The sequence below is a fragment of the Corvus cornix genome, chromosome 7, assembly GCF_000738735.6.
Source record: "Corvus cornix cornix isolate S_Up_H32 chromosome 7, ASM73873v5, whole genome shotgun sequence".
In the NCBI taxonomy this organism is placed as follows: domain Eukaryota; kingdom Metazoa; phylum Chordata; class Aves; order Passeriformes; family Corvidae; genus Corvus; species Corvus cornix.
In genome coordinates, this window is record NC_046337.1 from 23,756,897 (window position 1) to 23,783,920 (window position 27,024).

Consider the following 27,024-nt stretch of genomic DNA (forward strand, 5'->3'; position numbering starts at 1 on the left):
TGCTAACAGCCACTCGCCAAAATCCCTGTAGACTATGTGAATTGAGTTCATTCCTTGTAGAGAATTCTGAGAGCTGGAAAAGCCATTGTTCTTATTACTAAATGACCACAACTCAAAATACTGTGACTTAAAATACTCAAGATATAAAAGTTCCAAGAACGATTCAGTTAAGAGGCTTTTTAAATACCTGCATTGCTCCATGTATTCTCTGAAGCTGCAGCATGAAAGTGACACAGGAAATCCACTTCTATATTCAAATAAAATTATTATATAATATCAGGGTTTGGAAAGGTAAGTATGAAATAATTTCATGTCTTCAGATGCTGAGACATGAGGGGAAACAAAGAAGACCCCCCCCCCCTACAATTTGTCAGGTTCTCTCATAACATTGACAGGAAAGTGCTTTTGTATTGTAACTAGCTGTGATAGCACTTAACATCAGATGTTCTGTGCTCCTCTTCCTCAGAGAAAGCAATTTTTTGTAGCAGAAAAGAATAGACAGTAATACTCACCTGGAAATAGTATTATTACCATTTTGCATAGGACTTGTGTCTTATTATGACATGTATTCCTTAGTTTTACAAACAGAAGTTCAAAACCCAAGTCCTTTATTCATCTTGTACCTCCCCAGTTTTGTGTTGTCTATCCAGAAGAATTTTAGCTCACCAAAATAAAGCTATTATCAATTTTTAGTATATTACATTACTCTGACACATTCTTTCATCCTCCCTACCCTACTTCATGCGAACTTTATTACTGCAGTATCAGCTACTGTTTTACTTAAATCATCTCCTCTCTTTACATGTTAACATAAAGCAACATCACATAATTTTGTCTCTGTTACATGTCAAGATAAAAAGATCAGAATAAATTCTCAGCCAACTCTCCAAGCAGTCCACACCTGGTTTAAACCCTTTTCTGTGCAGTTGAACACTAGCAGCACTAGTACTTAAATGAGGGGGAAAAAAAAGGCATTCAAAAAATTGGTCCTAAATGATACTGGCTCAAGAAATGAGAGACCAGCTCATTAATACAAGAATTTACCTTAAAACATAGTCACAGCTTCCTGCTCAGACATCTTCAAGAAATGAATCAAGTGGATGTTGCTAAGAATATTTCAAAGATCTCTTCTCAGTAACATATAAGAAGTCAAGTGTTAACTTGTCAATATTGTTAAAATAGAGCTTTAATGCTGGTCACAATAGATGGAATTTTTATAAAGAAGCCTCTACATATTATCATTAATCTTACTTGACCTGAAACAAAAAAAACCTGTAAAAATGCAGGCCCTATTTCCCTTTTGTACCTTCTATGAGTTTGTTGTGCTATTTTTTTGTTCCTTGCCTGTGCAAAGCAGAGGTCATGCTTAAGCATGCTCAACCACCTTGCTGAAGAGAATACTAATGTACAAGTTACCAAGAGCAGATTTATTTACATAATTTAGATCCATACCAAATAAAGCAAAATTCCCCAAACTTATTTTACTTTATATATATATATATTATGTAGTTTCTGAGGTTTTTTCCCATTTTTATTAAGAACAAAACACTTTATGCTTTAACAAAATTTCCCCTCGTCTTGATTGACTTGAGGATCTTTCCATCAGAAAAGGGAAGAAAAAAAAGAGGTAAATGCTAATTAAAGCTCTGGTCCTCCTTGTTAGTTAGAAGTCTGGGAATCAGAGCTGCTTTTGCTTCATAAATTAGCTGCAGAATGAAAATCCTGCTCATCTAACATCAAAATTTTCAAAGGGGTAAAGGTAAAATATTTAAGAAAGTTTTCCCATAATAGCCACTGGCAAAAATCTTAATTATGCTGAAACTGTGAGACCTATTTTGTCTTATTTTTTCTATCATGAATCTTCATTCTGAAACAGACACAGTTGTTTGAAAAATTCCAATTACATTATCCCTTAGTGCCTCTTGATCTTATGCAGACTGCTCTCACAGTTAACATTTACAAGAGAGTAACAACCTCTTCATCTATAAAACATCCAAGTTTTAACAACATTATGTATGAAGGTGAAGTTCACTATGCCACATGGGAACTGAAAATCAGGATGTATCTTAGCAGTAGCTACATAAAATTCTGCATACTTGTTTTTGTGTCTGGATTTACAGAAACTGTGACAATTTTAAAATCAGTTAATGATCTGGCAGAAAAGATCATTCCCTGCATGATTCTGCAGCCCTACTATCCCAAAAGAACGGCTACCTCCCCAGGTACATGTATTCACAGATAGGAAAAAACATGTTCTGCCTTACAAGCCACATCAGCAGTGCCACAGGGAGCAACAGCCTGGTTTTTACATCAGTAAGATCAGACTCCTTTTTCCCCCATCCTTGTCAAACTCCAGCTCCTTTGAGAATGTCTATCAGCCAAATGTAAGGATGCCTATTGTAATTCCAGATGACTTCCAAGTCATAAGATTTGAGAAATAAATCATTTAATACGGATGAACTACATTTCAGTCTTGTCTAGATTATACAATTACTATGTTTTCATTTATTCTACACCCATGCAAATTAAAATACATATTGAAGGTTTAGACAGTGCACAAAATCCTAAAGAGTTTATTTTTCAACTCTACACTACTTTCCTTTCTCCTTGACTGGAGACAAACAGAACCGTCCCGCAAACTCATCAATTGAGTTTAGAAACCATTAACTCAACCTACAAGGTCATCAAGATAAGAATAAAATCAATAGGATTGTCCTTCGGAGCTGTTTTCAGATATGGCTTATAAGTCTCTACAGCATAGTCTTGCATACTGTCTCATTTTTAGTCAAATATTTACCCTGGTTGCAGTGCAACTTCTGGTTTGCTTTGCAAGCTGTCAGTGTTCTGGTTTTGACTATACATCACTTTTTTAATCTGGTGGCGCTGCGCTGCTCTACAGCTGTGCTTAGTATACATAACACCCCAATCAAGCCTGGTAATGCACAGCTTGCTGAAGAGAATGGGAAAATAATGTTCAAATAATGGAAGACAGCATCTGGATATTATAATTATGACCAACCATCTAAGCCAGAATGAAAGTCTACATTAGGGTTGATGTTAATTCATTAAACAGAAGTGCAGAAATTAACTCTCTTGGCCTGCAGCCAACGATGACCCCTCTTGAGCAGCCCTACTGCACAGCCTGAAGGAAGGCCTGCACTCTGAACACACCAAAACCTGCTGCATGAACTAGTGGTGGGAGAGCTCTCATCACTAGACAATGACAAGCCCTAGCATAGCTCCTGTTTAGATGTTGAACTTTTAAAATTCTTTGCAAAGCAGTCCCTCCACCCCCTTGTCAATCCTTCAGCCACTACAAGAGAGCATCAATTGATTTTCTCACAAGCAGATCACGCCTTATGCCACCCCTAACATGGCAAATTTCTGTCTGCTGGCCCCCCCATCATAAACCTTTTAATGGATTATTTTAAAGAAACTCTCACCTCGCAGTCGCTAGGTAGATGGTTCAGGAGGTTAAATATTAATCTATTAGAACCACACAATTTTTGAAAAAGCAGCAGTGCTATGTATCTAGGCTATATAAACATCAGTTATTTTCTACATAATGTTTTAATTTTGGCCTCCTACCCATGTTCCTTCCCTATGCCTGGGATCCCACACTTCCTGAGCCTGGTTTTATGGCACACTGTAAATCAGTAGTGTCTTGTATCCTCTACTACAACACAACTGTGACTGCCAAAATGACACAGAACATTTTTAACAGGATGCTAAAGTTAAGTGCCATGAATATAAGATACCAAAACTAAGAATTTGAAAAAAAAAAAAGAAAAAAGAAAAAAAGAGGGACATTGGAAAATTTAACAGAAACAGTCAGATGTATGAACTTTGCATTATTTAACTCAAAGTTGTTTGCTGATTTTTTTACTGAGGATTCCTTCCATCCTTTCCCATCCCTAGCACATAACCTGTAATAAGGTTGTGCCTTCTTAACTCAATCTCATTTAATTAAGTGCTTGTAAAAGAATTCAGAAAATGTGCTACACAACGTATACTAATCATCTTTGGAAAGTCAAATTAAAGCATAACAAAGTATAAAAATGAATTCACATTATATACATTCCTATATAAACAAAATGGGATAAAAACAACAGTTGTGTTTTATGCAGGCAGAAACTGATTTTCAACAGCAAGAACTGCAAGGGGAAAAAAATCCCCCCAAACATATTTGGACACCACAGAAATTGTATAAAAACATTACATTTTCCCTATTGATACTTGTACCTCAAACACAGATGATAATTGAGTAGATTAGTAATATACAGTACTTTTAGCTCCTTTTAGTAACCTTTTTTTTTTTAGTAGCCTCTTAGCTCCCCTCTGGTTAATATGGATTTGTGTCTTGCAGATTTTTTAGGAATAAGAGCAAAGACAGTTTTGAAATGCTTTGAATTCTAATTAGCCACATATTAGCTGACTACATTAATAGTACAGAAATAATTATGTATGTTTCATATCATTATCATAAAGCCACCAAATTTTCATTAACTAAATGAAATGCTTCCCAAAAACTTGCACCTACCATTGTAAGGATTCAAAGCCTTATAATTGTTCTTGGTTCAAAGAAATGGGGAAAAAACTGTGACTCTAAGAAATGCATAGTTCCAATAAATGTGAATGCTATTTATTGATTAAGGATGACTAGACAGTATTCTAGAAAGTGTGCAAATACAATTTCTCACACTGTAGATTTTGGTGTGTCTTTGTGTAGGTGCAAAATGCCACCTACGTCACTCACATCAATCCAGTGCAAACACAAGCTTTGTTATTTCAATAAAAAATGCAAACTTCAGTACTGAAGTTCCATTCTTTCTTTTGAAATCATTCAGTACAATACAGCTAGGATAGATAAAGCTTTGTGTTTAGAAGCCAATTAGGTGATAAAAGCTAAAAGTCTTATCACCTAATTTCAAAACTGGAATATAAGTAAAGAGAAAATATTGCCTGGAGTATGAGTATACTGACAATACATTTAGACACACACAATTCAAGGTGTATTATATATTAAACATCATAAATCTTCTACATTTCTCTAGAAATTCGGTCTACTACTTTAGCCTTTATTTATTTAAGCAATTGTGGTAAATAAAAATAAATAGGATCTAGAAACCTATTAACTCCATCAACTATGTAGACCTTAATCACATTAATACCTCTTCATATTGTTGTTGATGGCAGCATGTTTCAATAATATTGCTTTGTCAGAGCATTACTTTAAAAAACATAAGCAGTCTATCAAAGAAACACATACAAACACTCAGAAATCAAGAGAATTAGGTAACTGATGTGGGTGCTACAATCTGAACCAAAACTACGCCAATTCCAAGCAGTCTACAAGCACGACACATTGAACACACTGAATTTTCCACATCTTACTGAGAATTTGCCAATACAAGCTGGAGCACCACACTTTGCTCACAGAATTTGCTTCCGTGTTTGACCTTGCTCTGATGTAGAACCCCACTGATACCAGTGGAGAAGCTCCAGAGGACAAGACATTGGACTGCTTTTACTGCCATTAACTCACTGAAGAGAAATCCACAGTTAATTGCAAATCTTCAAGATAGTTATTTAAAAACTTAAAATTCTCGAGTGGTCTGTTGGATTGCAAACTCAATACCTTGCCAGAATAAATCCTTGCTGATACCCAAATGTACACCACTGTCTTTAATGATTAAGCTGTGGCATAAGATGAACTATCACACAAGTTTACCTTGAGTTTTCCTGGTTTTCTAAGTTTAACATCCATACTGTTAATGTGAATCTTCCAAAGATTTTCAGTGAATATTGAAGCACAGCTTTTAGAATGAAAATACAGTAAGTGCATTGCATGTTAACAGGTGAAACCCAAAAAACTCAGGAGTTTTTAAACACGTATCGTAAGCCAACATACCCCACGGCATCACATTTACCAGGTAAGATCTTACTAGTGTCTGCTGTAGTCTATCACAAATTAATGTATCTATTGATCCAAAATTCAGAACCCAATTCAAACACAGTGTCTAAGCTCACATTATACAGGTTTATGCCAATTTAATGTTCATACACTAAGATAACTCAATGTTTTCTATGTGTGTTTGAAAGCAATCCAGGCTGGCTAAAAGCAGAAGTCTCAAACTTGTAACTCAACTCTTTGCCACCTACCATCTTGAACAGGGATATCAGGAACTCATTTCTAGAGACAAAACTCTTCCAAGACTCTACTGGATAAAAGTAGTGAGCCTCAGAAATCTTCCCAGAGGCGTGCTCACTAGAAAGCAGCTTGGCAACAGACAGTTTTGCAGACCTCCCAGAAATTTCAGAGGCTGAAATGCAGGAGCCTAGATGTGGGGCATGACAATTTGCAAGTCCACCTCAGAATTTAGAAACTCATGAACAATGGCAGTTTGTTCTTGTGTAAACACTCAGCTGGGCACAATACTTTTGTATGATAAATGGAGTGACTCAGCTTGAGTCTCATGAAAGGGCAAATTGGTCACAGCTACGTTGAAATATTTAATCACAGATCTAGTTTTACAAGTGGTATGATCAGTCACTAAGTTGAGAAGATAACTGAGGGACAGTGAATATCTGAACGCAAGTATATGGCACATGTTGAAAATACAAACAAGCTCTGCAAACAGGAGCAGCTTCCCTTTCATAAAGTCAGAATGGTGGTACTGCCTATAAAGGGATTAAGTACCAGCACAGTGTGCCTGCTGATCATGTGCACACCTTGAAACAGCCTCTGCTGGGCTAAGCTTAATGACACACCAGACAAAACATTTGAGAAATAGCCAGCAACACCTGCCTTGGATGCAAATTGGCCTACCTAGCTTCTATTTTCAGCAATTTGGTGTTTAACTGCTGTATTTGGAAAAGACAGAAGAAGAAAAACCAGAAAACACAACAGTTGGTTTTTGGGAACCATGCAGAATGTTAAAATACCTATTCAAAACAAATGATCCAGACAAAAAATTCAACTCACAGGAGTGGCTATACAGGTTTCCTTTGGCAGCATGGGAAAAACAGGGTTATCACATCTAGGCACAGCTCATTTTACCTAAGGAGCAAAGCTTTGCAATCTGTTGCACTTGAATAGATGCAGAACAGCCTTTATCTAACATACTTAACCAGGAAGGCTGTCACTGCGTCACACATGCAGCTAAGGACCATCCTAGTCATTCTTCAGCATATACAAGCACCACAAAAATGGTCAGCAATATCCATTACCCCAGATGAAGCCGTCTGTGCTGACAAGTACTGTCTGCAAGGAGTTTTTCTGATAGCATGTGAGTTGGAAGCTTCTCCAAGACGCTGACAACAACAGGCTAAGTCATTCTCAGCTGACAAACATGGAAGTGATTTTAACATTTTCCGAGGGCCATAAAGGTTACTAGGCTGAAAAAACACAAACATCCAAAGCCACCACAATGCCACAAGCATGAGACACAGACACATTCAAATTTGTTACACCTAAAGCCCCCCACCACACTAAAATACATCCTATACCTTTTTTTTTCTTCTTCAAACCTTCCTTGCAATTTCGTCCTGTACGCAGGAGAGAAGAACTGCAAGTAAAAATTCTCAAAATATCTCTATGCAATTCTCAAGGCATTTGCTACGACAGTGATAAGGAGCATATAATGTCATGAATAGAACATTTTACATGCACTTGTTTAGCTTACACATGAATGACTAAAAATTAGTTATGAAATAATTTTTCTTGGTTGGCAGAGAAATAAAATCATAGTTTTATTTATGGCTACAACATACAATTGGGAAACAAACCTGCTTATTTTGAGGTTACCCTAGAAAAGCATCATTATTTGCAGGAATCAGAAGTTTGGGCCTTTGACTTTCCAAACACTTCCAAATATTCTTCCAAAAAGTTTTTTTTTCAGTAGTTTATGCTAATGTTACACAAACTGTCATATTTTTAAACAGCTGTAAGTAAAATGCCAGATTATTTTATGAAAGACAGCCAGGTATTGCATATCTCTCAGTGACTTCAACCAGCCTGCCTCTTCTACTCTTGCTAGACTCTGTTGTCCTGAATTTCACATATTCCAAAGCAAAATTCCAAATTTCCTCTGCTTGGGCCTAACAGGATATAAATTGAAATAAGGACCAAATAATTTATGCTGTTTTTTATTAATATACACAACTCCAATTACAACTCCTTGGAATAATTTATCACTCCTGAGATGTCTAGTGTATCACTTCTCTGCCCACCTCAGTTTTGTACTCTGGAATTATTTTTAGCTATTTTTTAGTGCTGCATGTCCATATACTATGTCAAAGCATATATATCCCTGTAAAAACTATAAAATTAAATACAACCGATTTAACCCATTAGTCAAAAGACTAATAACCAAATAATTTCTGACCAAAAAATCAAAACATGCTTTGAACAACATTTTTAATATATGAAATAACAGATAAGGTCATTTCTTTATTCTTAAAAGCCCAGTTATGAAGAAATAGGCTTTGAATCAGTTCCATGTGCCCATAAAACTGCATGCAGGACTTGATTTTTTTTTTTTTTTTCATTCTGTTCTGTAATGCTTTATTCTACTTATTTTGAATACCTCCTTGGGATATGTTCTTATAGCCATTTAGTGTGGTAAGTAACATTCATGTACTTTAAATATTTTTACTCTCAGACATTGCTTAGGATTTACTTCCCTTTTCTGCTTTTTTCATTATTGAAGTATTTTAAAGCATTTCAGAAGTTTCCTGAGATACAATCTTTACCTCCTCCTATAAAAACAGCAGGGCTTTTTCTTATCCTTGTCTTTTCTATACAACCTCAATCTTGTAACATTTGGAACAACTGGGCTCTTCCTAGAACGGCTCAGATTTTATTTACTTTTGGTTTATGAAATTTATTAGGTGTGAAATGTTTTATTGCCTTATTTACTGGTTTCAGTGTCCTATTCTGGGAAAGTAGGCAGATCAGCTACAGGCACCCCTAAAGACAACAATATTAATGACTCCAGCTGATGTTCCTACTTTTCCAGCCAATGGAAATGTGAGCACTGTTCCTGCAAGCAGCATGCTTCCTGAAGCTCTGCCCCAGCACACTCCAAGTGTTCAGTACCTGGAGTGAAGCCAGAAATATACCCTGGCCTGTTTCACAAAACTGTAGAAGACACACTCCATCACCTACCAATGAAAAAAAAGTCATTTTTATTTTTCATAAGCAGGACTACTCAACATAAAACCTAAATTTCCCTCACCCAGAAATACAAAATCGGTGATTCAATTATCAAATAGAGAACTGAAAAGGGAATTTAGGCAACAAATATCTATGACAAAGAAATGCAATTTCCCCCTTGCACAGAGAGAAAAGGTTCAAAACCTCAAGAAAAGTATTGTGCTACCTCCTGCCAATTCCTGTGCCATCCCAGGTGTGCCACATAGCCCCATCAGTGGTCACTCCAGCCTCCCTGACAGTCTATCCTAGATCCTTGCATTCTCTTTATCAATGGTATATTGACCAAATAAACATTTAACACCATCCCAACACGTCCAGAGCAAAACCCAGTTTAACAGCATTAGACAGATGAATGAACAGGCAGTGTAAAAGGACACTGACTATGATTATTACAAATCTGTTTAAAAACTCCAAATTTAAGCAATTTCTATTTCTGTTGAAGTATAATGGAAGTTTAAGATTCAGCAAGCATAAAATTTGGACTCTGCATTTAACACTGAGGACCTGAAAACCTGTGCATTTGCAACATGCACCACAACTTGAGATGGGAAGGGATCAGAGAGCTCCTAGCTCCCTATCTCCTCCTTCATAGCCTGTTAGACTCCACACTCATTTTCTGAGGGTGGTACCTTGACTCATTCTTCCTTTTCAAAAGCAAATGCCCTCATGGCTGAGCTTTACTCGCAAGGCATGGAAAGAAAACAGCAACTTGTGTAAGGAAAACCACCAAATTTTATGGCTGTCTCGTTAATGTATCAGCTACAGCATGGTTAACCCAATTGAAAAAAGGTAACCCTACCTAAGCAAAAGACTGTCCTACAGGAACCCATAAATTTAATATGCAGCAAAACAAATTAATCTTCAGATTAACCTTCATCTTCAGGAAGGTGTTCTGCTTGTTTTTGTTCATATATTATATTTTTCTACTGTAATACAATCAAGCGTAGCCAAAAAAGCACTCACTTTCATGAGAAACATCAAGAAAATCATTTGAGTTTAGGAGAGCAATTTTTTCTAGAACATCCATTCTTCCAGTTTGCACTACTGTCTTAATGCCTTACGTTTCAAAGCAGATCTTAAAATTTTGGGAATTAAGTCTCTTCCATAATTCTGTACAAGTCTAGAACAATAGAACTGTAGCTCTTAAGACATATATGCAGTACAAATAATCACTCATTTCATTATGGTAGCATAAAAGACAACAAGCTCCAAGCAAAATTCCTCTCATTTGTAAAGATGATCATGACTAATCCTATGCCAAGGCAAGACCAAAGATTTTTTTTTTAAAAAAACAATAACTACAAAAAACCACTGTGTAATCTAAAATCTTGTTTAAATTTTATTTTTGCTGCAAGGTTATGTTGAACAATTAAGTGATTTTTTTCCATTGTGAAATCAAGACTTAGAGTACCTATGAATGGACACTCATTTCAGGCAGGTATTTTTCATTATAATTCAGCATATCAATTCTTCTTCTCTTTTTTTTTTCAAGGCACGTTATTAAACCTTCATGCTCCACATCCCCTCCAATTCTTATTACCATTTTCATACCCTATGGTGAGGCTGACAAAAAGCCGTGTAGATTTGACAACCATAAGCACAGGAATCTAGCAAGAAATTACTATGCAAATGTGGCTAGAAGAAGATAATATTAATAAATATTTGCTGATGGGCATTTTGCTCCAGTAGGTGGCACATTTATAAGGAAAACTTAACAATAGTTTAAGCCAAAGATCAGAAGCCTCAGATGTACATGCCACTGATAGATGACAAAAGAGGAAAAACACTTCCACGTTGTCATTTTAGAAGAACCAGTCCAAGATCACCAAGTTTGTGAAAAGTTGGAAGGAAAATATTTGCATCTTCTATATATGCTTTATTTACCAAAAAAAAACCCCAAAAAAACAAAAAACCAAAAAACCAAAACCAAAAAAAAAAAACAACCAAACAAAAAACCAAAAAAATATATATATATATATTTTTGCTCAGCAGTTACTAGCAGCCTCCATTAAAAAGAGCTGTAAAAAATAATAGCTATTTATGAAAGGGAAAAAAAAAGAACCAAACCTTCAAAGTTAGACTTCAGTTGATTTTGCAGCTAAAGGAATGTAAGCCACAGGAAAGCACACCACATTTTTACTTCACTGTAGAGAAAAATCAATTACAAAACCTGATACTAAAAAAAAAATCTAAGAGAAGGGGAGAAAATACTACCATGTGATTACATAAAATTTGAACTGTAAGAGTGTAAGATGATGTTTCAGAAAAAATAAGTAACTAATGTGAGGCAACTCCTTGACTTCAGTAGGGGAAAGTAGAGGGAAGGCTTACACAGAAGGAAAAAATGCAGGCAATTCAGGAGTGACCAACCTTCCCAGACATTCAGTGATGTGCAAAAGAGAACTCTACTTCTGTTTTAGCTGAGCATTTCCACTCTAGATACTGCTACAAAATAATGTTCTTTTTAAATTCAAGCCATGTTGTGATTTCCAGCTCTTAAAAGAATCAAACTGCAACACATTTTTGAATTTATTCATGGACAGCACTCTCAAAATCCTGAATACAGGTACATATATCCTGACCCAGAAGGGAGGAGAGCTTAGATAAAGGTCTGCAGTTTCAAACAAACTGCAGAAATAAATTCCAAGCAATACTTAAATTCATAGAGCCTTTTCATTCCCACTTCTGCGGGAGAAAGTTTAGTATCATGAAAAAAAAAAAAGCCATATATGGGCAGCACACTCTCTGGAATCAGAAATACTGAACACCAGCTTGCAAAGCATTAGAAAGATTAGTATTAGTATTATAGTCACAGGCTCAGGAGCAAGCCTGTTAACAGTACACCTTGTCAAGGCAGTTCTGTGCAACCAAACTGTAAGCATTTAACCTTAAGTAAAATGGTAAAACAGGAAGGAATTAGTTGTCCAAATAAATTAGTATGCTTGTGCTGTGCTTCCCACTGTTAGCACAAAGTATAGAAAGAAGTCTTTGTGATAGGTGGATGTAGCTGCTGGGGACACGCTCCAAAAGAGTTAAAGACATTCCAAGGATAATACTCTGAATATAACCCTGGATGATATTGTCTCTAAACAGTACCAATGAAGTGGGAACGACAATGGCTAATGAGCACGCCCATCAGTACTAATGTACCCAAAGAGATAAAAGCTCAACAGAATTATTTACGTGGTTAGATTACAGATATTTCTGTCCCAAAACCTAGGTAAAACTGTAAGGAAACATCTGCCAGGTAAATCATATACACAGTGTCTTTAGAAGCTGATTAGATTCTCTATTCTCCATTTTCTGTCTTCACTGAAGGTATGCTTTAGATCAATGAAAGCCTTTGAAACTAATACCAAGAAAATTAGGCGACATGGTAAGAACACATCACGTACAGGAAATCAGATAAAGCTACACCAATACAAACCCTACATCGATATTAAGCTAAAATATTACGCTTTACTTTTTTTAATTGGTAAAATAACTTTGTGTTGCAGTGGGGTCTCCTGCAACATGCATTAGACAGCAAGGCCCGTGGAAAGAAATAGGGAGCGATTGTTGATAGAAGTTTCAGAGATCTTTACTCTCCAGCCACATGGCCGGGGGACTGCCGAGGAACTGAGCAATCACGAGACAACCAGGGTCCTTCCCACGCAGGGGAACACAAAATAACCAATGGGGAACAGGATTAGGGCACATGTGACCAGGGAGCAGGGAGACCCCGTGCCTAGGCCATGCCTCTACCCCAGGGTCCCCTGTCCCAGGACCCCATGGCAGGGGGGAGAAACCTCTACAACTCTGAGTGATGAAGTTCACTGCACGTCCCAGGTGTACCAAGTAGTGGACACACAGTTGCTACATAGCTGCCTTTCAGTATTTAAAATACACTATTAGAAATGGAGTCCAATCTCTACAAAGGAGCAAAACAAGCAGTGCATACCATAAGCAAGGAATTTAACCTGGAAAATTACTCTCCTTTCACAAGTGCTCAGAGAAAAGCTTGATCCTGCCAGCTGAAAATAACTAGAGGAGAGGAAAACACAGCAGAAGTCCAGAAAATCTTGAGAAGTATCAGTATCATGCTTCTAACTTGATGTGAAGAAAGAGAGCTTTATGAACTCACTCCTGGTTGAAAGAGTATTTGTTCCAGTTACGAGTATGTTGTGCAGACTTTAACCAGGACCCAACAGTCCATGGCTGTGGAGGCAAAGTTGTCATTCTGATTCACCAGCGAGTCACTCAGGCCACTGATGTAAAATCATGTTATAAAAAAGTAATACATAACCTTTTCAAATGTTACACAATCCCTGCTTGTAATTGCATCCTTAATACAAACAATGCCAGACTTGAAATCAAGATTCCTTGCCATTTTATAAGGAGAATGTATCTAATCATAGAGGTTCTTTAATAGCAGAGAAGAAAAGGGACCTCCTAACACATAATTAGAAAATTCAAATTGGCAGTAAGATGCAGTTCTTAACTGCAAAGGTAAAGGTTTATTTAAACAATTCAACAGCGTAACAAGTAAATTCACCACATCCTGAAGTCCTTAAATTGAACTTGAATGTGTCTCTAAATAATGTGTTCTAGTTCAATTGCAGATTTATTGGACTTAAAGCAAACACTGGCATATTTGGGAAAGCAATTTCTTCTGCTAAAGGAATTAATGCTTGAGATTATTTGTCCAGTATTTTAGAATAGATAAGGCCTGGTGATTCCTTCAGTCCTCAGAGTCTCTTGAGCTCCAGTGGATGCACAGATTCTGACTTTGTTTATACCAGAACTGTCATACTAGACCATACAAGCTTACAAATGTGTTGACTTCCAAAATTCTTGGAAACAAATTCACTTTGATCAGTGTAACAATAATAATTTTCTCATTATTTTCAGTTAATTGGTAGATGTCCCTTCAGACATTTCAGACATCTTCAGACTTCACTTTCTGCTGGCAGCCGATTGCTCCACACCACAACAGTACTGTCATATTCCACCAGCACTCAGCACCAACATCAAAGGGAAAAGAAGAAAGGGGGAAAAAAAACTTTCTAAATGATTATAGTTCCACAAAGGCTCCTCCTCTGCGTGTCTGCACTGTTACTGGCTGTTATTCTATGAACTGTGCAACTCCTGAAACCTTGACTTTGCATAACAATTTCTCCTGACCCTAGAACTCTATTAAAGGTAGGCAGTAAACAACATGCTCATGCAATAGATGGCCTAGCAAATAATATACTGAGTAAAGGGATTTCAATTTCAGGCCGGGTAGCACAGTAGCACAGCAGTTTCTCGCAGTTTATCATCACTCAGCTGCCTACTAAAAGCTGTTATTTTGACACATTTTAAGATAGGTAATTTCTAGCTGTATATATTTGACCACTCAAGACAGAATAAAAATTGCCATTTTTCATCCAGACTCCATGCATGATCCTTATCTTAGACTGCATGAGGTGCCCATGCATTTCTCAACTCCTAGTGTTCTTCCAGCAGTATGTTTTTGCCACTGAGGGGTCACTGTTGAACAGGCAAGGCAGAGATGCTCTTTCAGAGGGGCCAGTGCAGCTCCCCTCTGCACAATGCACAGCTGTCAGTTCCGAGAATGATCATGCCGAATACATGATGGAGGAGACTCCACGCAGCAGAACAGTCTGCTAATCTGCAACCAGCAGAAACAACACACTCCTGCTCTCCACTCCGTAGATATTCAATTAAAGAACGACAATTTCTGAAATTAGGATTCTTATCTTAGTTATTTAAAGCAGTTAAAACAGCTTTGATGCATTGCATCAACCTTGCAAAGGAATGACTCGAAGCAGCCAGGGTAGTGTGCATCTATCAAAGCAACACCAAGCTTTCAAATGAGGAAAGCAGTATGAAGTAGAAATACTTTTAAAATATAGACAGCTTTATCCGCCCAATTCATCCACTGATTTGAAGTCTGGATAATCATAACAAGTATTTTTGAAGCAAAACTCTAAAAATAGGGAAAACCTAACTGCATTTAGTCTACAAGTATGTGCCTGGCATTCCATCACCTACCAAGAATTTAAGCAAAAAATAAGCACATTATGATTGCAAACATACCCTGTCTTTGTTGGGGTAGATATCTGTTGCAATAATGTGCAGACAGGATCACTGTCAACTAAAACCTGCTCTTGCCTTCTGCCACTGGAGTCTTAACATAAAATGCCATTGAAATCTATTCCGTTTCAAACAGGTCTTTAAGCTTCAATGAAGCTTGGTACTCAGTAAATTAACAGCCCTTCAAATGTATCTCTTACATAAACAAGACCACCACCCAAAGAAACCTGCAATAATTGAAGAACTCAACAAAGTTTCTCTTCGAAGAGGCTTCAGTAAAGGTGGCTGGAAGTTTTACTTGAAGCAATAATGAAATAAAATTACCTGACAAAAATATTACTTATAAAGCTATTTCTAACCTTTTGATTTTTTCTTATTTAATGCATGCCTATTTTGCACAAAGTGAACTTCCGATGATAAAATTCAGTTTGATATATTAAGTTATGTTCCTAAACACAGATAAAAAGATAAAGCATGTCATAATTATTCAAATAGTAGTCTCTTGCTATAAAAATATAAAGCAACAAAAATACTTAAAAAATGAACATTTTGGGCATTTCTTCAGAATACTTTTTCTGATGAACTGCACATTTCCTCAATACACATTTTCTCCACAAGGATTCTTAGGTTACAGAAAATGGTTTAAATTAAAACCCAGAGCAGAACCTCCAAAATATACCACAGAGCTCAATGCTGTCAAGTCATTTGCCTCTTCAACTGTGATCAACTTCCATTCCACTCTACAAGTGCAGCTGATGGGGGACAACACTGTGGAATGCTTCAGCACTTCAGCATCCCCCACTTTCTGGGGCAGAGTACAGTACCACCACACACTGGCTTCACTTTCAGCAGACAGGAAAATAAGGGAAGTGATCAAAGTAGAACAGCCAGAAAGTGAAAATCAGAACCAAAAAATGTTCAGTGTGTATCTCCTCAAGTAGTAGTACTTATTTATGCCTATTCCCAAAAACTGTCATGTTACTTTTCATCTCAATTTAATGCAACCTTTTCTAGGTTACACAAATAGTTAACCTTACATAAATATTTAACCTTAGGTGCATAATGAATCATCACTAAAGTCTCACATAAAGCACTCAGGAGGGTAGCTGGCCCTTGAAAAGTCTGGAACATCCTCCCTTCAGCCATGCCAGTGTTTTATTTCATGCATCATGATGCAGCAATGCCTTCTGCTCTCGCAAACTCATTCCACTTACTTTAATTTACTTCTTTAGTTAAATGGTACATGATATTTAAGCACCAACCCAAATATCTTCCTCTTTGCCACCAAGCCCATTAATGTCTTTCCAACAAGTGAGCATGTGCATGAGAGAGCTGGGGGAGCATCCACATGTTTAAGATGCAGAGCACCTTCAGAGCATGGAAATCCCCAAGAGTTTCTACCCATTACTGCAATATCTCATTTTTGCCCCACTCCTCAGAAGACTCCAATAAACCTGGGCATAATCAATGAATAAATATCATGTTGTGAACAATACAATAGTTTTGGGTAAAATCTGGCCAAACAATCTGACGGAAGTTTAAAAATCAAATATCTGTTTTATAAATATAAAATTACAATTATATAGATGGGCTTAGCGAATCATACATAAAATAATATGAAAGGGTTTTTTTCAAAATTACTTAATCGTGTGGATACACATTTCAGACTAATCTTTCTATAAATCATACTTCTCTCATGTTTATCACTTCTTTACTAGTGGGTATTCTGATCTAAGAAACATTTGATAAGCAATATTTGATATCTTCTAAAATTTAGGAATTTATAAATTATTCAAGTAAATAGTTTTGTCACTCACATATTCATGGGTAATATGGGTAAGAAGGCATATATAGTTTACGGATTGCTGATAAAATATTACTTCATGGGTTTGGATTTTATGCTTCACTGATTTTCCAGTGGAGAAACATTACCTGCAGAAGGATATTAACAGCACAGATACCATGCAATAACTAACATCCAGAGTACAAGTCTAATGTACACTTAACAGAGCAATATCAACTCAAATATTTTTTCTGCAAAGGTAATCTGAAAATCTCTGAAACAAAGTTGACTTGTTTTGAGGAAGGTTGAAAGAAAATAAGACAATTTTCCCTTAAAGGAGAAATACTCATTAGAGTAGGTTAATTATTAAAATGAGTTAAGTGTTTGCAACTGAGAAAACAAAAATACAACAATATTTTTCCTTGTTTCAGCCAGTTTTGTCCTTGTTTCTGTCAACAGCTATCAAGAAAAAACCTGGAACTACACCACTTTCCATTCTTTAGAACCATGTTTAAAATACCCAGAATCTGGGAATGTTTTCATAAAGATTTACTCCCCAGTAAATAAACTCCTGGTGTTCCAGCTTTGGCTTTTCTCAAAGTCTCTGCCCTAACTCAGCAGCCAAAGTTGACTGAAAAGCTTAGATCTTATTTTCAGAGGTAACCTGGGTACACAGGAGCAAAGACCTTATTTATGTTTCCTTAGAAAGAGGTTACTACAATGATTACTTAATAGATCGGTTTTTACTATTCAGAACCTTACTCGAGATGCATCAGGCTCAAATGGTACCACTAACAAAGTTGGCCACCATACACTAATTGCAATTCCTAACAATAATCTTCAGTTCTTTCCAGCTGGCCTGTTTTTTCTTGATGAAGTGATTTCTGTGTCTCTTCATCCAGATGTGCCACTCTAAAGCCTACAAATCTTGCTCACCTCTTTACTTTCTCCATGTTCCACTTAAGTTTGATTGGCTGGTGGAAAAAAAGTCTCCATTTCTGCTCATATTTAAATGCTCAGTCACAAAACATTTCAGGATGTCATCACTGCAAACACTCAAGGCTGAGCCAGAGGAGATGCACATGTGTGAAAATTTTGAATCCTGTTTGAGCAGAAAACCAGACAATTTTAAGAACTTCCTATATGGATTTCTTACCTTGCCTTCATCTCTCCACCCCTACTATGAAATATCCTGAAGAAAATGGAAACCCCCAGGTGGAAGTTACAAACCCAGGCACTATGTTTCGACTTCTGCCATCACAGAATGCTTGAAGCAAGCAAAAGGGAAACTCACACACCAGAGACCTGCTCTGACATTTCTAGTTCAGTAAAAACACAAACAGTACCAACGTGAACAGCTAGCAAAACCAAACAAAAAAATCCAGAACTGAACACACCACAGTAACCTCAGAAGTCTCTTGATATGGAAACATCCTTTCATTACCTGAACACAAGTGATCTGAACACAGATCTCCTACACCATCCAGAGCAACCCATACACCAAGTGGTGTCACCAAATGCATTGTAACACAAATTCTTGCCCAAAGTCTGCCAGTTTCACAACTTGCTTAAAGGGAAAATTTTATCCACTGAGCTTTCATAGTCTTATCCTTTCCCTCAAGTAGCACCTGTAACACACTATATGAATTTTAAAATCTCAGCCCTTAAGGAAGTTGTATTCCTCTATTCACAGAGTATTAAAAAGACTTCCTCATCTCCTCCCAAGATCTGCATTGCTCAGCCAGAGACACAAACATTTCAGTGTAGACCTTGAAACTACCCACAGCTAAGGAATTTAGCCTTTCATCTGTCCTGACTGCTGGTATCAATACAAAAGCACTCTCCTTACACTTCTGGAGATCAAAACATACCCAACTTTCCTCACTTGCAACTAAAAAATAATTTTAGAAAACTTCCTTACAGGAACAAAAAAGCATATGTGAAACAGGGAAGTTATTTAGTTTATTTTCCCTTCAGATTCATGTTATGAGCACAGCTCAAAATGCAACAGAACAGAAAGCATATTAAAAAAAGACAAATTCTTGGCTGAACATTCTGGGTGAGACCTCCAGAACATCTCTGGCTCTTTAGCTTATAGACAGGAAAAAACATATAAACTTGAGCTTCAGTAGTAAAACTTCAACAGGGCTGCTACAGTGAACTACAGTTCTCAGTGCACTCATCTCCTCTGGCAGGATTTATCAGTGACCTCCACTAAAATAAAGCAAATTCAAGATTTCCACAGAGAGCTTAGCTAGAATTGGATCCCAGAGTCAAGTGAGTAACATAGAATTGCTCACAATATACCACTTCCTCAATAATTTTTTTTTTCCTTTTAGCTTAGTGTCCTCTTTTTCAGAATCTCCTTGTAAAGTAACCTTGGCAGTGGAGAAGCTGTTACCCCCTGAACACTCTCACAGTGAAAAAGATCACCACACTTTAACACTGATGCCTTCAAAGGGAGAAGAAATTAAAATTACAGTGCCATGTGATAACTGACAATCTGATACAGAAATGGCTAGAGATCATGGATACAGAAATAAAAGAGCTCCACACCAGGAAGTGAAGTGGTTTTGTCCAGCATAACAAACACACCAGATCTTGCCTCTCACTTGAACTACCAATATGAAACAGCAGGAGGCGAAACATGCAGCAATAAAGACATTTGGAAGAGGATGCATGACCTTTGAAGGTAAAAGCACCTTGCAAAAACCATCTTGGAACAAAGAACTCATCAGACTGAAATGTGGCAAGCTTGTATTCATAATGATAAAGCATGGATAAAAGTAATCCCCAAATAATAAAAGGACAAAGAAAGGCATTCTAGCTCAAATACTTAGAGAAATAAAACAAATTTTATATGTCATGGTGAGCAACATGCCACACATTGTTTTCCAAATGCTCATAGTATTTTCTGCCTCGTAGCCTTTAAACATACACTGAAAAATAGCAAGCAAATTTATTCAAAGGTCCTAAAATGACAACAATATATATATTTTTAAGCTGTCAGTCTGCATCTCTTGCTGACTACAGAAGCATCCAAACGTGGTTTTGAAAAGGGAGCTTTGTTGAAGTGGGACTGCTGTGCTTTCCAAGTGCCTGTGACAAAGGGCAGTCATCTCCACAGCTTCTACTTCTTCTTCTCCTCCATGATGATGGAATAATAAAAAATGGGTACACCAGCTTACATTTACTTCTTAACTAAACTTCTGGAAACTATGACCTCCAGCTTTTTGTTTTCCCAGGAAGTCATAACAGTAGGTGAACAGGATCTCTCCTCAGCACTTAACAGAGAAGAAACATTACCAGCTCTAGAACTCACCCCATCTTTCCCCCCCCCAAAAAAAAAAACAACAAAGAAATGGCAAATTTTGCTCCTTGCAGACAGAACTGGACAAGAAGCAAATATTGTATCATTTAAAAATGCTTATTTCAGGATCAAGTCAGAATTGTGAAGACCTAGATTAAAAGCAATGCAATTTTAAATTGCCTATATACGAGAGAATAATGTAGGCTAGACAAAGTAACCCAATTGAAGTGCACAATGCCCACCTTAACCTTTCATCAAGCATAGCTCCTAGTGAGGGAACAGTCAGAAATCTGGCATAGTTAGAAAAATAAACATCTTCCAAGAACAAGACAAAGGTTAAAAACAAGTTGGTGCATCAATTTGTAAATAATACGTATTAAAGAAGGTTTTACAAAAGTATTTACTAACAACTTATTTTGACTTCTATAGATTCCTGAAGAAAAAGAAAAGCTTGTAAGGTATTCTAAAGTTGATATCTAAAAATCATCCTGAATGTTTAGGGTGCTTTATATACATTTTTCAAGTGCATTTTAACCTTTATCATTAAATAAGCACGAAGAGAAAACTAGCATTGAGATCAATTTTGTATGTCATGGGGAGAAAAAAGCAAACAAAAAAACTTACGAAGTATAAAAAGGTGACAATTAATTTAATAATTTTATGTCATGAATGACAAATGTTTCCTGAAATACTACAATAAAATAATTCCAAAATGCTATCAGCAATGTCAGGAGTTAGGTCATTAGGGAGAACTTCCTTTTATTTGCACCTCCCTAGGATCCCCACCACAAACTGCATTTTTGTTGGGGGGTGTTGTTTTGGATTTTGTTTGTCTTTATCTCCAAAGAACACCTTAGCAGAAGCCATCGGCTTTGACAGAACACCAAAATTCTGGCACTGAACCATAAATTGACCATTACCATAAAAAGAACTGCTAAATGAGAAACTATGTGCTCAGTATAAAACTAATTTCATGCTTTCAAAAGCACACAGTGGCTTCTAGCAAGATAGTGGCCCTGGGACTTGCAAAGACAGATTGGCTAATACAAATGGTGTGTGCTCCTGATGCAGTCTGCTTAGCCAAGCTTTACATGTACTGGCAGTAAATGGAAATTCTCGAATGTTCTGTCAAACAAATACACACTTATCTATAACTTTGGAGCTGAAAGCTATAAAACAGCTGCCTCATAAATATATTTAGCAGGAAAAAGCATGAGCTGTCCTAGTTCCTCAGAAGAAGAAAAAAAACCCACAGCAGTCTTTACATAGTAAGCACAGACATTTCTATAGCAAGCAAGAAAAACATTTTAATAAATATTTTTCAACGTATTTCCTTATTTTTAAAAAAATTACTATCAGCATACAGAAATATAATCATATGATGTCTCACCTCACCAACTCAATATTCACATAACAGCAGTGCTTAATAAGGAACTCAGCTGAACTAATTTTTTGCGTTCTGCTATAGGTGAAATTCTCAATAAAATCCCCTTTTTTAAACACGTAAGTACAAAGTTTGTTTAGTTTATGATAATACTTGTTTCAAGCTTAAAGATTTACTACTAGAACTTCACAGGCTACCTTTAGCACACTATCTGTTCCCTTAAATAAAACTTGGTGCACTAAATCTCAAATTTAACTGGTTAGGGAGAAGCGACAGACAGTAATTTTATACCCTTCTCAAAGCAAGCTGTCAGTGCAAATGAATTACTGGAAGCTGTCCTGGGCATGAAAGATCATAACTTTTAATATTAACAACGACAGACATATCTAAGATGTCAAATCCAGTATACAATTTATTTTGTTCTTTACTTTTTTAGTTTATCTGAAGAAACCGACAGCTCTTGTGTTTCACACATCATTGTAACTATTTAACAAGCCAGAAAGCAAGCTCTGGTAAGAGGTATTTACTCACACTGCTAATAAGCTTCTTTCTACAACAATAACACAGCATCACTGACATTCAGAAAACATTTAAAATGCATAGGAAGTCACCTACTGGAAAGATGCCCTCTGCAAACAGCAAGCAAGGAAAGGGAGCTTGCCACATATTTAGTTACTTTTAATACTGAAATAAGAAGAGAAGAAAAAGATGCATTATATGCCTTGCCATTTTTATTATCCTTTCCACTGGAATAACTAAAACAGAAGTGCAGTGCACATAGAAATAATGCCAAACATGTAAGCATCCACTCTTAATGTCATAGCACAAAGCAATTCAGTGAAGTTTAATAATAAAAAACAGACTCACCTCTACTGGGAAGCCCACTCCACATTATGGCTATACTATTTAAGCAGGTTAAACAGCAACCAAGTTACATAAACAAAACTTCCAGTATGTGACCAATATGATCTACGGTGCTACAGAGTGTTGGCTCCAGCCCCGATCATCTGTGTGACAGTTCACTGCTATACCAGAGCAGCCTCAAACCTTCCCAGATGCCGGCTTATTGCACTGCTCATTGAAAATCCTTCACACGCTGGCAACATTTTAGGGAAGGACAAGCACACTCTGAGTCATTTGTAAAGAAAGCAAAGCAATTTCAGTTCTGTATCTTCATGCGTACCGAAACACAGAGCACTGTCAAAGTAGAAGTCTGCCTCAATTTATGCTGAGAATCAGGCAACCCAAGCCTTCATTATCAATGCATGGAATCAGCTACAGAGATCAAATTCAAACAAACCATAAAAATTAAAAGGGTATGATTATGAAAGGTTCTACAGATTCAGCTCCAAACCACACAGAACGAGAAAACATCTATCTAGACTGTGTAAACGTTAAAAATAGCTCTGTCTTTTCTACAACGAACACGAGACAGAGGAGAATCAGCAGCCTGTATTGTGATGAGGTTCATTATTGGGGGGGGGGGGGAAAAATCCAGCAATAAAAATTAATGATTCCTTACAGCTTTCCTAAATAAGATTAATTCAAAATTATGCAAATGAAATAAGCATTTTTTTAACCATGTAACAGACAAAGTCTATTATATATTAAAAGACAGGATATCTATTAAAAGGAATAATAAATATTTGGCTGAAAAAATTTAGAATACTGACCCAACAAAGACCTGTACAGTCTAGCAGATTAGGTATTTGTACCAAAAAATCAACAAAACACAAAACACTAAAAGCATAACATTACATGACCAATGCCTTCATCCTTCCAGAACAACAGTAATTTTAAATTACTTACTAAGAAAAATCTCCATGGCTTATTAAATTCATGCTATTCCTACTCCCACATGGACTTCTTGCAGTGTACATATTTTTGTCTTTTCCGGTACTTCACAGGTTTTCTTTCCCCAAAAAGGTAAGAGGGCATGTGTTCCTGGGCATACTCACACCAGAGATACACAGTATAAAACAGCTGTAATGATAACTAGGTTTTCAAGAAATGGAAAGACACGGGAGTTTTTCATTATATTACCTGTACAGTTATCCAAATATACTGCTGGCTCATGAGACAAATATGAGAGAAATTTTGACAGGATCTGTTCCCAGATGAGAAAACTTACTATACAGAGAAGGTATCAATTTTCCTTTTACAAGATAAAAATAATAAAAAAACCTGACTTCATTATTTTATATTTTCCAGTAGTTTTAATACAGAAATCATGGTTAGAAGTGCACATGAATATAAATGTCTGAATTTATAGAACCCTTTTCTCAGCTGTCTGCACCTCTAAATGCTGGATCACATCCTTCAGTGAGACAGTTAAAAGATTCTTGCAGAAACAACAACTCAACTGATTTAAGAAGCTCCCCAGGCCATGCCCAAAGTCATTAAATGACAAGGGATATGCTCCCCACAACAACAGAGGTTGTCTCACCACTACTCCTGCAGCCATTCTCAGCTTGAAACCATGGCTGGTGAGCAGCCGCATTTTTGGTCCTAGACTCTAGAACATTTGATTTTTTGATGTCCTAATGCTGATTTTTTTACCACAGCATAACTGCCCTTGAAGAGAGGTTAAACTGTCCAGGAAAGAATTTTGCTATGAAAATATATTTATGCAAAGTAGTGGCAAAGGGTGCCAAATGTACTGTCCAATTTTGTTTTGAAATCCTTCCACATTCTACCCAAAGGACCACCCCCTCTAAACTACTTTTTCCATAATAGCTACATACTCTGTTTCCTTAATGTCATTCGTGTGTTCCCCACCTCCAAGAAAATGATGTGGAGCCTAGAGATGAATAATTGTTCTGATAACCTTTACCACCTTCAAAAGAGTTATGGTTTTCAATTTGCCAATAAGGAATTTTTGAATGTTTTGCTCTGATGAAACTTATCAACTACTTTAAAACAACTAATTTTTTTCTTGAAGCCTACCAGTGAGCACACATATCATCTACTTAATATTTTTATTAATTTTACCAGTACTTTCACAGTGCTACTCAAAGAACAGAACATTATGGATGCGGCGTGTAGTTACTGGCAAATAAGAAACCAACTGTAATGTCATTTCTGGGCCTCAATATTAACTCTCATCATCAACATTTTGTGAGGAGTACCAAACACCTGAAAAGAATACAATAAATCTGCTTAATTTCAGAGCAGTTAATCATAATCCTGATGGGTCCCTTCCAATTCAGCATATTCTACGTTTCTATGATGACTTCTGTGAAAGAAAACCAGCAATTGCTTATCATAAATACATTTCATATTGTAAGAAAAATGTTACGTACCATTACCTATTTCTTAAGTAAATGGTGGAAGAGACTCAAATGATGCAAAGAAAATGGTACCATCTACCAAATGCAATCTTGTTCAAGAGACCACTGAACAAGAAAAAAGTCAACGTACCCTGCAGCGAAAGTGAAATACCAAGAGTTTCTCAACAGCTCACTAAGCTAATTTTCATTACAGGCATGTAACTCTGTTTGTTATTATTTCTATCATATTGGAGACAGTAAAGTTTTGCTTTCTAGTGAAAGAGTCTAATATTTTACAAATAGAAAAATGGATTTTACCTGGAGTAGGACAGCAAAGCATGGAGCAACCTCCCTTTCACAGAGGCCAGAGAAGGGAAGCCCTGAGGAGTTGCTCTACTTCGTGCACCCCCCAGAAGAAGCTTTCTTGAAACTGCTTTCTGAAAGGTCGGGCTGTAGGCAGCAGGCATGGAAGGCAGAAAAAGTGCTGACCTTCTACTCATCTAAAAAAGGTTTTGGCCCAACACAGAGAAACAGTAAGCTCACAGTGCTTTCTACTATACTCCTCTTCAGACTTATGCACTAGAATTAGATGATTGATGTGCATGCACACATTCACAATGGAACTCAGGTCACAAACTTTTTCAAGATACTTTTGGTTGCTGCTTTGCATTCCTCTGAGTACTTGGTAGAATAATTCATAAAGATCTTCTGCAATAAAAATCAGATTATCCTTGTCTTTTTTTAGATTAATGAAAGACAAACACTGAGAAGGAATTGAGGACCTAGATCAAGAGGCTTAAAGCAAGCAAAAGTTCTGTTCTCCCTTACGCTGGCACAAAGCAGTCTTAGATGACAAATAAGCTACCTGTCAGAAAGCCAGTCTTGGCCCAGATAAGGATTAAAATACAAAGACCTGTGTTTAGGATTAGATTCTTCTGACAAAAACCAAGGAAAAACTCCACTGAAATGAGAGCAGTGCACTGCAGTTCCATTCTGTTGTTACCATCATTTAATCTTGCACTGACCTAGTCATCTGGCAAACTAACTTTTTTCACAGTTTCATTTAAAAAAAAAAAAGTCTTCCTTGCATACATGAGGCCAAAATTGAGAACGTAGATTTAAGGCTATCTGGAATATTTTCAGTATAATTTCTCAATGTCTATCAACAGTTTAATTTTTTGGCTAAAGACACTGTTCACGCTTCCTTTTTTTAATTTTTTTAAATGAACATGCAAGTTAGCTATACAGTCCATTGATCACATCAAGAATAATTCTGAGTTCTTTAATTGTAAACCTCCCTGCCTCCATTAACCTGATAGGTTGCCTAAACTTCCAAATTTATATGGCACTGCACAAAGAAACAAAGAAGCTCTAATCTCTGTTGCCACAAGTGGAAGAAACCCTGCCTTGTTCATACTCCCTTGTTCTTCTCCCATGCCCAAAAATTGCTGGTTTACGTTCTCCCTTCCACTCCCACTATTAGGCCCTTTTTTTGACCTGGTTTAAGTCACAAACACAACAGAAGTTTAGTCATTTATGTATTTATTTTGTTGTATTAACAAATCCCTGGCTGTCATTGCTGTGAACCAGATTACAAAAGTGTGTGTTTATAATCCCTCAGAAAGTCAACCTGTGATTATTTCCTCAGTACTGCAGTGTTAACACAACGAATTGTAGCACTGTTCTTTACAAAGAATCATGGTATGGGGTCCTACAGCATTTCCAAAACTGTCCAGCAACGTCCGAGATTTCAAGAACAAAAAGGCAAAGCTGCTACCAGAATACTCTACACCCTGAGAGCCCAATCACACCTCCAGCCAAACCTACAGAAAGATCACGTGGGCATCAAGGAGTGCCACCTGGCCCTAAAGCACATCTGCTCTTTAAAACAGCCTAGGACCCAGGGAAAAGGGATTCTCCTTCGCCCACTTTTAAATTTGGGCGCTTTCTGTAACAAAAATGAAACTTCCCTATGCTTTTCCA

General features: G+C 36.8%; 1 protein-coding gene across 7 annotated transcripts in view; it reads right to left on the reverse strand.

Moving 5' to 3' along the window:
* The window catches only part of ZNF385B (zinc finger protein 385B), a 165,598-nt gene that overhangs the window by 102,342 nt on the left and 36,232 nt on the right, over window positions 1-27,024 (reverse strand). Inside the window, exon 1 of one of the 7 annotated variants that reach the window (XM_039555353.1) lies at window positions 22,640-22,986. The exons of 5 other annotated variants lie outside the window; for them this stretch is intronic. Coding sequence is in view for 1 of the 2 variants with exons in the window: in XM_010406707.3 (XP_010405009.1) it covers window positions 22,640-22,664 (25 nt within the window). In the remaining variant the exon portion in view is untranslated. Of the gene's footprint in view, window positions 1-22,639; window positions 22,987-27,024 lie in introns of those variants that run through there. One more of the 7 variants, XM_010406707.3, reaches the window with a different exon arrangement.